Raw genomic sequence first — 13,033 nt, forward strand, 5'->3', positions numbered from 1 at the left:
GAGCCCTGAGCAACTCAGTGAGACCCTGTCTCTAAATAAAATATTTAAAAGGCTGGGGTGTGGCTCAGTAGTTGAGTGCCCCTAGGTTCAATTCCCTGTACCAAAAAAATAATAATAATAAAAAAATTAAAAATAAATAGGTGGGATAATGGCAAAAACAGAAGCCAAAGACAAGAGTATGTTCAGGTAATCCAAAGAAACAAAAAATGAACCTAAAGAACATGGGCTAAGCTGATTATAGTCTTAAATATCATGTTTTCAGGAAGATGTTGCTGGTGGCAATGTGAGGAATGGATTAAAATTTATTTACTTATTCAGTATTTGCTGAGTGTTATGTTCCTGGTGGCCTTTGTCCTTAAAGAACTGGAATCAAGGGAGGGTACAAGAGCAAACCAATCATTGTGACAAATGCATTAGACACCATAATGACGGCAGATGTGGGGATGCTGTGGGAGCTCGGTGGAGTTGTTTTGATTAAATGTCAGAATTCTGGGTAATATGGCAACATGTGCCAAGCATAGCTCCTGTCTCCTAATAGCTTACAGCTAACTAGAAAACCAGACCAGAAGGTGGAATTTCCTGGAAGTCATTACTGGAAACAACATGGAATTATAAAGTCAGAGAGTTGGAAAAACTCTTACTAAATGGCCTAATTCAGGTATAACATCCAGCCTGGACAGAACCTAGAGATAGGGCATTTCATAGCCTAAATAATAAATTAATTCCTATCCTAGGTCTTCCATTAATCTGCTGTTTTACATTTCTGTTCCTCTAGTTTCCTCTTTGTAAAAGGATTGAGCTGAAGAATAACATTAAAAAATTGATTTTTTTCTTCCGAGTTAACCTTTTGTTTTATTTTATTCTTTTTTCTGTTGCTAGGATTGAACCTAGAGCCTCCAGCATGCTAGACAAGCACTCTACCACTGAGCCACATCCCCAGTCTTAACTATTTATTTGATTAATATTTCCATGAGCAGCTTTAAGTTCCAGTACTGTGGTCAAGTGAGATAACTGAAATTGTTCCAAACATAAATATTTAGATATTTTGAACAAAATATAAAAATAATTTTATTATGTATTTTCAAGGAAAAAATGGAAAACACCAGGTACCAGAAACAAGGAAATCTAAGAAAAATGCTGAAACAACAAAATTTGAACATACATAACATTTTAAAGTTGCTCGTTATATTATTTTATGTACTCTTCTGATATTTGTAATGTTTTATTTTTTAAGCTAAAAAAATAAATATGGACATAAGGATTGCCAGGAAATTTTTCAAGAGTGATTTACTAAATTTTCAACATATGGTTTTAGTTTCAGAAAGATCTTACTAATGAAGCACATATTGGTACCATACATCAAACTATATTAACTGGCTCAAATTTAAATTAGCCTTGAATATGACAACTGGGATCTGATTCTGCTTAGGACCTCAGAAAGGGAAAATGGTATGAAGAGAGACCCAGGGTAATCCACTCTGCATTAATAATTTGGACACTGATTCTTAAAACTTTGAACTAGGACCCACAAAGTCCTCTCTCAGATCTGCTAAGGAATATTATAAAAGCCAGGAAAAATTCACTTCCCTTCAATTTTTGCCTTAAAATTAAAAAACATTTACTCCATTGCTTCTTTTTTTTTTTTAAATATATTTTTAGACGTTGATGGACCTTTATTCATTTATTTACAAGTGGTGCCGAGGATCGAACCCAGTGTCTCACATGCTAGGCAAATGCTCTACCACTGAGCTACAGCCCCAGCCCTGCATTGCTTTCCTAAGACAAAGGTTGGCAAAGAGTATATTATAAAATGATCTCAAGTGTGATTATAACTTGTGATCAAAGACTAGTTAAATACATCATATAGGAGGTTCCTGAAGTCTCTTTCCCCAAGTAATGTTAGAGTAAATGCCTCAGTTTTTTGACACTAATTTAACTTATTATTTCCAAATACTTAGGAAACATTGTGGGGGGATTCCAAAAAGTCTAAGGAGGCTGTCTCCATGATCTTATCTACATATGACCACCTCTTCTCCCTTTCCTCACCCATTTGGCCTGCTTTCCCTTTCCACCCAGTGGTTCATTTACTGGCAGGGGTTATAGTTAGGGTGACCAAAGGATCATTTTGCCTATTTTATGTCTGTTTTCCTAGCACAATAAATAACACCCATTTCACTCTCAAGGGCATCCTAAGTATTTGACCACCTCACTTACCATGGAAAGAACATGGGATTGGAGTTTAAAGACCAGGTTCAAAATTTAATTCTACTCCTCAATTGTGTGACCTTTGTTATCTATCCTCTCTGAATCTAGTTTCTTTCTCTGAAAATAGGAATGGTACAAAATTCCAAGTTTACCATAAGTATGAGAAATATGTAAAAGCAATTTGGACATACTTATTTCATCCACAAGAAACTGGAGCTGAGCAATTGGCTTTCTCACTGAATATCATTACCTTGCCTATTTGGAAGCAGTCATCTGCTGTGAGGGAGAAGATCCGTCCGGGACTGTACAGGTCAGTGACGTCAGAGCCAGTGACTCTCTGAAAGACACCTCGGGCCAAGCCCTTCACATTGAGCATGTATACGTCCTGCAGTCGCATTAGGGCCCGTGCTGCTCCCTCAAGGTCCTCAAAGGCTGGGAGGTCTTGCTCCACCTTCTCATAACCATCCTTAAGAGCTATAAAATTGTAATAACATAATTTACCCTTCAAAAAACAGGTATTGGCTTGGGGATGTAGCTCAGTGGTAGAGCCCTTGCCTAGCTTGAACAGGGGCCTGAGTTCCATCCCCAGCACTATACACACACACACACACACACACACACAAACAAAACAAAAAATTCCAAGTGTTATTAAGCATTTAATACATGCAAGGCACGGCCACCCATTCAAATATTCCATGAGATAATGTTTTATTTGTCTTGTGTTCCCAGTTCCTGTGAAGCACAGTTACTGGAACAGAGTGGAGGAACATTCAGAATGAGTGAATGAAGAGCAAAGCAGACATATACCTTTACTATATTGTCCCATCTTATACCCCCAGGAATCTTGCCCTACAAGAGGACAACTTTTCTTTCTCTTAAATTCCCCAAAGCCAGCCAACTTCTTAAAGTACAAATAGAATAAATTAGGAAAGTGCTCTTGCTGCAGATGACATTGTATTAATCCCATTTTCAAATCAAAAACTTAATAAAATAGGAACTACTGGAGGACCACTACTTCACACACATACAAATGGCATGATATATCCTGCACTTCTTCACAGGATTGTAGTGAAGATCAGAGACTATGGATATGAAAGTGCTTTCTAATCTATAATCATATAACCTATTAACAAGAAGATCTAATTTCTGAACTTACAAGAACTAAGAACATCAACCAACACCTACTCACTCCATTACCCTTCTTCACATACCACCAGAGTTCCTCTCCCTATGCTGAGTCAGGAGACAGAAGTTTCTCTGTCACCCTCCAGCCCTCTTCCTCATTACCTTGGATGTTCTCACTGGCCTCCAGGCTATGCACCACATTCCTCCAGTCAGACTGCAGGCGTTTGATGAGAGTAAAGGCAAGCAGAGGGTTAGCCACTGGGGCTGCCGGGTCCTCATGTAAGGAAAGCACCTTGTCATAGAACCTGAAAGAGAGAAGTAGATGAGCTCACCTCCTGATACAACTGCTCCACTCATGGAAGGTTGGCATGCTGTGCATACATTAAGAGTAATGGACAAAATAGGGCTGAGGATGTAGCTCAGTGGTAGAGCACTTGCCTTTCATAAACCAGGCCCTGGATTTGATCCCAAGGGCAGTAGGAGTGGGGAGTAGCTAAAATTGAAATGCTGAACCTCTTGAAACTCATGTAACAGGCTGACCAAAAAGCCAGGCAAACACGAAGAATATGAAAACTACCCATTCAATAAAAGTAGGTCTGCTGGGCCTGGTGGTGCACACCCACAATCTCAGCAGCTCTGGAGGCTGAGGCAGAAGGATCACGAGTGCAAAGCCAGTCTCAGCAACTCAGTGAGACTCTGAGCAACTCATTGAGATTCTGTCTCTAAATAAAATACAAAAAAGGGCTGGGGATGTGGCTCAGTGGTTGAGTGCCCTTGGGTTCAATCGCTGGTACCAAAAATAAAAGTAAAAGTAGGTCTACTTGCTGGTTCACTGGATGAATCAGTCTATACCAGTTAATTACAATATGTCGCCGGGCGTGGTGGCGCACACGCCTGTAATCCCAGCGACTCTGGAGGCTGAGATAGGAGGATCTCTAGTTCAAAGCCAGCCTCAACAATGGCGAGGCACTAAGCAACTCAGTGAGACCCTGTCTCTAAATATAATACAAAAAAATAGGGCTGGGATGTTGCTCAGTGGTCAAGGGCCTGTGAGTTCAATCCCTGGTACAAAAAAAAAAAAAAAAAAAAAAAAAAAAATTACTGTATGTCATGTTGGGTCTTAGAGATACACATAATTTTTTAAAAGGAAGTCTTTTTGTTCTGTTATCACTCTATATCCAATATTTAGGGTTTGGCAGAAACTCAAAAACACTATTGAATGAATCATGAAAACTGTGACACATACTGGGAGAAATTAAACATATAATCCTATGGTAGTTTGTAAGCAGCTCACCTAATCCAGGTGGGAGTTAGAAAGGGTGAGGAATGACTTCCCAGAAGAGATAGCACTTGATTTGATTCTTGAAGGATTTGTTAAAATATCAATGGTTGCTACTTTTTAAGCCCTTACTATGACTGGGTATCCTTAAATATGTTGTCTCATTTAATCCCCCCAACAACACTTAGTGTATTTTATTTTGCCCGTTTATGGAAGAGGAAACAGGAACAAAGCCACACTGTTAGTAAATGGCAAAACCAGAACTGAGTCCAAGTCTGCCTAACTCAGAAGACTGGGTTCTCCGCTGATTCTACCATGTTTCCCATGGAGATTGAACAAAGAAGAGAGGAAGAATCTTCTTTAAGCTAACAGGGACCAATGTATACAAAGGAGCAGAGCCTTGACCTATATTTATTCATTATAATCTGTTAATCTATCTGGTCAGTTTCTAGATGTCAGACTCCATGTTGGATAGTGGGGATACAAAAGCAAGATGGGATCCTTGCATAAAAAGTTTATGGACAAAAAAATATGTATTTCTCATCACTGCTTATCCAAGTTCAATACATATTTCTATGCAAAAAAAATGAATGAAATATACTCTTCTAGGAGCTAAGGACAAAAGTTTTAATAAGACCCTGGCCTCAAGGACTCACAGTCCAATGGGTAAGATAGACACAAATAATTATATTTACAGATGCAACACCAGATTTAAGAACAAGACATAGTGGGGAGTACAGAGAAAAGGTGATTGATTGGCCAGATTAGGTCAAGGGAGGTTTTAAGAGAGATAAGTGAGAGTGGGATTTCTATGACTTATTTACATACCTAAATCTGTGAGAGGGTGGGAAGGATTCAGAAGTGGAAGGGACTAGAGACAGAAAGACCAGGGAGGAGGTCACTTCAAAACTATACAAGAGACATGGGGAGGCTGATCTACAACAGTGACTATGGGAGCAAAAGATGGGACGCAGTCAAGGGAGATATTCAGGAAGGAGACAGCACAGAAACTGGCGATAATTGTAATGGGGAATAGAATGGTATTGTCTGCTTCACTTCCAGTTTTTCAGATTGGTGCCACTTGAAGAAAAGGGCTGGAAATGGTGGGACCTGAAATGATCATCTTTCTAGATATTCTCTCTCTTCCCCATGTGTCCTATAAGAGTGTTCATATAAGCAAAAGATGGTATTTCCTCTCCTGTCATATACTGTGGTTATTCTCTCTAACACATTGATGGAATTTATTTGATTGAAATTTAATGATTATATTTAACAGGGCATGTTAAGGATATTAGTCCTGTCCTCTAAGAGTGTTTTCACCTTATCTAAAAATTGTTAATTTCAAAAATAATACAATAACAAAAAGAAAAAAGTGTGTGTGTGAAAGGTGAGTATAAATGAGTACAAGAGCACACGAAACTATAAGAGCATTCTGGGAAGAGTGGGCAAGTACAAAGGCATGAACGAGAAGAAGAGAGGGCTGGCAGGGTGGAAGGATTTCAACCTCTGGCTGCAGAGTCTGATCTAAGGACTTCCAAAGGCTGGAGCTCTCAAGAAAGGGGCCCTGAAATAGAAGACGACTAGTCCAGCCATTTCCAGGAAGACAAATGTTCAATTCAACATAAATTAAGGAACAAGAATCTGGGCCTGGGTAACCCAAGCAGGACATGGGATGCCTGTCAAGTTCCAGGACGTATCTGATCCCAAAGACAGGGCAGTTTGTGAGCTGCTACTCCAGGGTTTTGAAATTAAACCATCCTTCAGGGTGTGGGATCTTTTTACTGCCCATTATTTCCTGCTTTGGCTCCATATGGAACTATTTAGTGAAAGATATTCCACTGCTAGACGAAAAAACGTTCAAGCAGAGACTTGGGCTGAACCCAGCTTAAAGAGCAAGTCCAGGAACAATTGAGGCTGAGTAGGCAGTGATTTTATAAGGTAGTTGGACAGGGAAGAGCTGGGAGGAGGACTGAGACTTACTCTGATGCAGTCTCCCACCTACCTTAAGTTTCCAAACTCTCTAAAATGAAAAACTAATCCAGTCTAGAAGATCTCTATGTGTTCTTTCAGCATGCACAATTCCATCGCCTTTACCACAACAGAATAGACTCTTCATTAGGTTAAGAACTAATGTTTACCAGGCATCAGAGGAAACCCAGGCATGAAGGGAAAGAAGCAAGGTAGAGAGATGAAGACTTGCTCCATGCCATCTGTCAAATTAAAAATACTGTCTAAATCTTTATTTTTTTCCCACCCACGAAAAAATCTTTTTTTTTTTTGCATTCTTGGGTTGAATTGTTTAGGTCAGGGGTTTGGTGTCTACTATAGCACATCAACCCAGTTCAGTGTTCAAATATGCTGTTTTTTTCTGTCTCACAAAGAAAAAAAGGAAAAAAAGTCTATTGACTGATATCTGAGGCTGGTTTGGAATCCAAAAGTTGGACCTATGCCCAGTGTCTGAGCAAATAGCTAGTTTCCAGAGACTGAGTTATGGGATGCTGAATTCAAACCTCAGGATGTCTTAAATGGCTTTTTGCTTTAACAAATGTTGCTGAGAGTGGAAAATCAGATCCTTTCCTTCAAGAATTTCCACATAGAATTTGCAACCCAATCCCTGCATAAAACATAGCCTGGGTTGGTTATCTGATCACAGTATATGGCTGTTTCAACTCAGTGTGTTTCTTCTTTGAAATTCATAAGTGGCTTTGTCTCAGTGCTTCTGAAACATTCTGAATGCTTAATTCTTAGTCCAGAAACAACTGCTGCTAATTCTACTCTTTCACTCTTTGTAGTTTTTAAACTGCAACAACATAAAAAGTTACAGGTTAACTATATATGTATGACTAATATATGTATTATACTAGAATCACTTTTATTCATTAACTTGGGGTAGGGGAATCATTTCAACATCCAAACATATTTCATTTCCCAATTTAGAAATTAAAAAAAAATATAAACTGAGGGCCTTAGAAATAACATCTCAAATTACATAAGATATCCAGATTGGAAGTATAGAAAAATGAGCAGAAACTGCCAAAATTCATGTTTTAAAAAGCAAACATTTCACTTGAAATGTTCATTTAGAACATAATATAGTCTCCAAAATATCAAACTTCATAACTTTACAACTCAAACAAACTTTACAAAATAAAATATTCATAAGTCATCTGAGAAAAAGATCTAGAATTTTTTTCTAATTATTTTTTCTATTTGGCCTCTTGGAATCCTAGCAAATGCTTACAACCAACAGTGGGGATTAGTTTCATCAGCCAGTTCTAATGAACAATAATCATGAAGCGTTAACATTTGTCAAGTAATTATTACATGTCACACACAATGATAAATACCTTTACACAGTAATCAATCCTTGCAACAACCAAAAGGGGAAAGAACTATTTTTATCATTATTTTATAGAGAGGAGGTAAAAGCTTAAAGAGGACAGAAAACATATCCAAGGCCAGAGTCAAGGTTCAAATAAAGGTCTACTGAACTCCTGAATCCAGGCACTGAGCCATCACATACTCTGGCCACGAACAAAACCTCCTGCAGTTATGAAGCTTGGTCTGTGTCCTGGTATGTCAGAAAAAGCAAGCAGGAGGGGCATCGCAGCATGATGGAAAGAACCTTGAGTGAACAGGGTCAACAGAACGATACCTAGTCATGGATTTGCTATCTCCTAGACTTAAAATGTTGGATAAGGTACTAGACTTCAAGATTTCTCATATTTCAAATGATATTTCATTTATTAAGAGAGTAATACAAACCTATTTCAAAGCATTGTATGTGAAAATCAAATGACATGAGGTTTATGCAAGACTTCCACTGTTACAAAACTGTGACAAGTACTCACACACCTTCCAATGCAGGAGCTCTCACACACCAGTGTCCCACATACATTTTCCCCATGTCACTCCAGAATCATATTATTATCACATACACTCACTCAAAGTTTTTTTTTTTTTTTTTTTTTTTTTTTAGTTGTAGATGGACACGATGCCTTTTAAATTTATTTTTTTAACGTGGTGTTGAGTATTGAACCCAGGGCCTCACACATGCTAGGCAAGCACTCTCACCACTGAGTCACCACCTCAGCCCTCACTCAAAGTTTTTTTAACAGCTCACTGTGTTGTCTCAGCTCGGTGAGAGGGTCACATGGTATAAATACAATTTTAGCATACTGATAGTGATATGGTCACAATCACTGCTTCTTACAGAGTTGTGGGCTTCTCAATATCCCAAGCAGAGAAGGCACAACACATAGTGATACATGTGCTACTATATACAATCATTCATCTTTCATTGTTTAGAACTGACCGAGTCAATACATGATCATTGTGTTCCAGATTCCCAAGGCTTATAATAATTTATTCCATAGTGTGTAGTACTAGTATTTTGCTTGGATAGCAAACTCTGAGCAACTGCCTATGAATGCTACCCTCAGTATCTTCTAGCATCAAGTAGGGCTTTTCAAAGTGTTTTCTTGGTGTCAAATACTTTCATACACATATAACACCTTGGTTGCCATTTATTTAATATTTAGTACATTTGGAGGTTACACTGAGCCTCAGAGTCACTCCCCACCCAAAACCCCTTGAAGTGTCTCCCACCAGGCCCCTTGGAGGCTCCAACCCACCACATGAGCAGCTTTTACATGTGTAAAGAGAAGGAAAGCTGGGCAAGGCCTGTAATTACAGCTGCCTGGGAGGCTGAGACAGGAGGATCACAAGTTCAAAGCCAGCCTCAGCAATTTAGCAAGGCCCTTGGCAACCTAGTGAGACTTTGTCTCCTAAATAAAAAATATAAAAAAGGGCTGGGGATGTGGCTCAGTGGCTCAGTGGTTGAGCACCCCTGAGTTCAATCCCAGGTACCCAAAAGAGAGAGAGAGAGAGAGAGAGAGAGAGAGAGAGAGAAAAAGAGAGAGGAAGAGGAGGAGGAGGAGGAGGAGGAGGAGGAGGAGGAGGAGGAGGAGGAGAAGGAGAAGGAGTCAAAACGAGGGAGGGAAAAGATATTTTTGATTAACAATAATGGTGCTAGGGGCCCAAACTCCTTGAAGACATAGTTGAGTCTTGTTCACCATTTTGTCCCCAGTGCCTGGAACAGTGCAGGGCTCAGAGTGGGCACTCAAACATATGTGTTGGATGAATTAATGAAGCATGATTCATATAGTGATCCACACAATTATTCCATCATCTTTTGTATGCAGAGTGTGATATCTATATTGTCTTGTCCACCCAGTCCCAGGGACACATCCATCTCATACATGGTAGAATGTCATGATTCCTCATACTAAACATCAGTTTGCTGGGTCACATGGTGTTTCACAGTGGAGGCTCAAAAAGCCAACACACATAGAGTGAGAGCATCACCCTGGTCTCACCATCTCACTCTGGCAGTGTCTCTGTTTCACCGCAACATTCCCCTGTGCGTGTGGCAGTGTGACACAGAGCCTAGGGTCCCACACAGCTCGACACAGCTCTTGTGAGGTCCCCTCTGCCCGAGTCACCCCTGCCACACTGTCCCACGGTGTATCAACTCCTATGTGTGAGGCTGGATCTGGTGTGTGTGTGTGTGTGTGTGTGTGTGTGTGTGTTCCCACACAGTGTGCAGATTGAAACTGCTCCCCAACACCTCATGCTTCGGTGTCCAAGGGTCCCGCACACGGTGAGCTTCAGACCCCACCCCACGGTCTGCCACTCAGAGCCCTCGGCTGCGCTCAGCCTTCACGCCCTCACCTGGTCAGGTCCCTCAGCCGCGCCTCCTCCCCGCGCAGGTAGCGCCGCAGCAGCCCCAGCAGCCGCCGCTCGGGCGCCAGGGCGCGCGCCACGCAGGTCAGCGCCGAGAACGTGTCCTCTCGCGCCGCGGCCCCTAACAGGTCCTCGGCCCGCAGCGCCAGCAGCGCCAGCAGCGCCGCCAGCCGCGCGGCGAGGCCCATCGCCGGCGCTCGCGCGTCCCCTGCGACGTCCCGCCCGTCGGCCCCGCGCTCCCGGCCGCCCCACCCCTCGGCCAGCTGCCCGCCCCGCCTCGCCCCCCGCCCCGTGCAGCTCCCTGGCCGCCCGGGGTGCACCTCGGTGTCCGCCCACCCGCCACTAAATCGCAACCTCCGGAAGATTTCTGCTGTGCCCGGCACACTGGGAAAACTGAGGCAGGACGTGGGGTGACCAATGAATTCACTGGTCTAGGGCTGTACAAGGCCACCCCCAAAATACTCACCTCTCTGGTACAATGGGTGGAAATGCACAGACACACCTGGATTTTGGTGAGGAAATCGCGAGAGTAAGTGATGCGGCATGGCGACGGCGATGTGGGTGAAGCGGTGAGAGAGCAGCGCCTAGGCAAACGCTTCGCAGGTGTCACCGCTGAGCTATACTAAAGGATGAATAGCACAGGACTTACACAACTTAAAACCTCGGGATTCCATATGCCTGTTGTGTATTTTAAAAGTCACTTAAGCAAACAAAAATATTCTACCAGCTCATTCTTTTTGCCCCTTTTATTCATTCCTCAGTCTATGCTCATTTATTTTCAGGCAACAAATATTAGCATTTATGCTATTGTGCTGAGGACACGAAGAAATAGCAGACCCAAACCTGCACTCACATGGGCAGTTAGAAATATAAACCAAAACCACAAAAAAAGTGCTATCCGCCGGGTGGCTAGTGGCACACACCTGTAATCTCAGCTACTGGGGAGGCTGAGGCAGGAGGATCCCAAGTTTGAGGTCAGCTGGGCAACTTAGTAAGACTCTGCCTCCAAAAATAAACAAGGGCTAATGTTGTAGCCCTGTGGTAAGTGTGCCTCTAGGTTTAATCCCCAGTACCGCAAAATAAATAAATAAGATAGATAGGTAGATAGATAGATAAAATAAATTTTAAAAATTTTAAATTGCTGTCAGGGTAATGGAGGGCTGTGTGATGTGCAGCAGCAGCACTGAGAAGGGAGCCCACCTCTGTTTATAGGTGGTAGAGAGGGTTTCACAGAAGAGGATGTGTGTTAATCCAACAGGATGAAAAGGAATTGCCTGGATGATGACAGGCAAATCGGGTTTTCCTGACAGAAGGTACCTTTGCGTACCAAGATTTGCAGGTGGAAAATAGTTTGAATTACAAAAATGATGACATTCCTGGTCGTTAGGACTGCCAGGTTGTGAAAGGCTTTCCACAGCATACTAATAAAATGTAGCCACCCTCCTCTGAAAACCCAATAGAAGTTTTAAAGGTGGCGATAATGGTAATGACAAGAGCAACAGTAAAATAATAAATAATAAGTTTTTTCCTGTTGGCAACTGTCCCAAGCATCCTACATGTACTAACTTCCCTGGTGGTGGCCTCCAAAAGTCGGGGAGAGGGAAAGTGATGTCAGGGGAGGTGCCAGGGATAAGATACTGGTCCATTGCAAGTGTACAGAAATACAATAAAGTTTGGTATATGGATCTTGTATCATGTAATCTTGTTGAAACTGTTTATTAGTTTTATGATGTTTTTGATTTCTTATGATTTTACACATAGATTTTATGCTTTTAAATTGTCTGATAATAGAGATAGTTTACTTATTTTATTTCAATTTGGATGTTTCTTTTTTTTTGTTCTCTTCCTTTACATGTTTACTGAACCTAATTGACTGGGGTGGTAGTTCTAGTGTAATGTTGAATAGAAGTGGCAAGAAAAAAAAAAAAAAAAAGAGAAAGAAAAAAAAAAAAGAAGTGGCAAGAAAAGACTCATGTTCTTATTCCAGGTCTTAGTAGAAGAGCTTTCAGTCTTCCACTGTTAAGTATGATATTAGTCGTAGGGTTTGGTGTTTTTGTTTTTGTTTTCTGTCAATGTTCTAATCAGGTTGGTTCCTTTGAATTCCCAGTTTGTTATGTTAATAATCTGGTGAATGTTTTCTATATATATTAAGATGATCATGTTTTTTTTTTAAATTTTCTTAATATGTTGTGTTATATTTTTGTATGTTTGAACCAACTTTGCATTCCTAAAATACATTCTAATTGGTCACAGCATATAAGCATTACTTATTTATTTCTCTGTGTGTGTGGTGCTGGCAATTTGTTATGGTTTGAATGTGAGGTGTTACCCCCACCCCCAAATCTCATGTTACACCATGGAGGAATGTTCAGAGTTGAAATGATTAGTTTAATGAGAATTGTAACCTAATCAGTAAATTGGTCCAGTTGATGGATTAATAATTTGAAAGGATTACTGCATTGTAACTACAGGCAGGTGGGGCATGGCTGGAAGAAATATTGGGAGAGTGTCCTTGGGGATGATATGTCTTGTCCCTGGCTCCTTAAGCCCACTCTCTGCTTTCTGAGTGTCATGAGCTGAGCAGCTTTCCTCTGCCATACCCTTCCACCATGATGTTCTGCTTCATCTTAAGTCCAGAGCAATGGAGCCAGCTGACCATGGACTAAACCTCCAAAACTG

General features: G+C 41.1%; 1 protein-coding gene across 5 annotated transcripts in view; it reads right to left on the reverse strand.

Moving 5' to 3' along the window:
* Window positions 1-10,571, reverse strand: part of P4HA3 (prolyl 4-hydroxylase subunit alpha 3) — a 37,959-nt gene extending 27,388 nt beyond the window's left edge. For all 5 annotated transcript variants that reach the window (XM_079103801.1, XM_079103800.1, XM_079103798.1 and 2 more), the window contains exons 1-3: window positions 10,343-10,571; window positions 3,493-3,635; window positions 2,456-2,679 (exon numbers count right to left, since the gene is read on the reverse strand). In XM_079103801.1, the coding sequence (XP_078959927.1) occupies window positions 2,456-2,679; window positions 3,493-3,635; window positions 10,343-10,542 (567 nt within the window). In that variant the 5' untranslated portion in view covers window positions 10,543-10,571. The remainder of the gene's footprint in view (window positions 1-2,455; window positions 2,680-3,492; window positions 3,636-10,342) is intronic.
* Between the last annotated feature and the right edge of the window lie 2,462 nt (window positions 10,572-13,033).

Source organism: Sciurus vulgaris (assembly GCF_902686455.1).
Source record: "Sciurus vulgaris genome assembly, chromosome: 11".
In the NCBI taxonomy this organism is placed as follows: domain Eukaryota; kingdom Metazoa; phylum Chordata; class Mammalia; order Rodentia; family Sciuridae; genus Sciurus; species Sciurus vulgaris.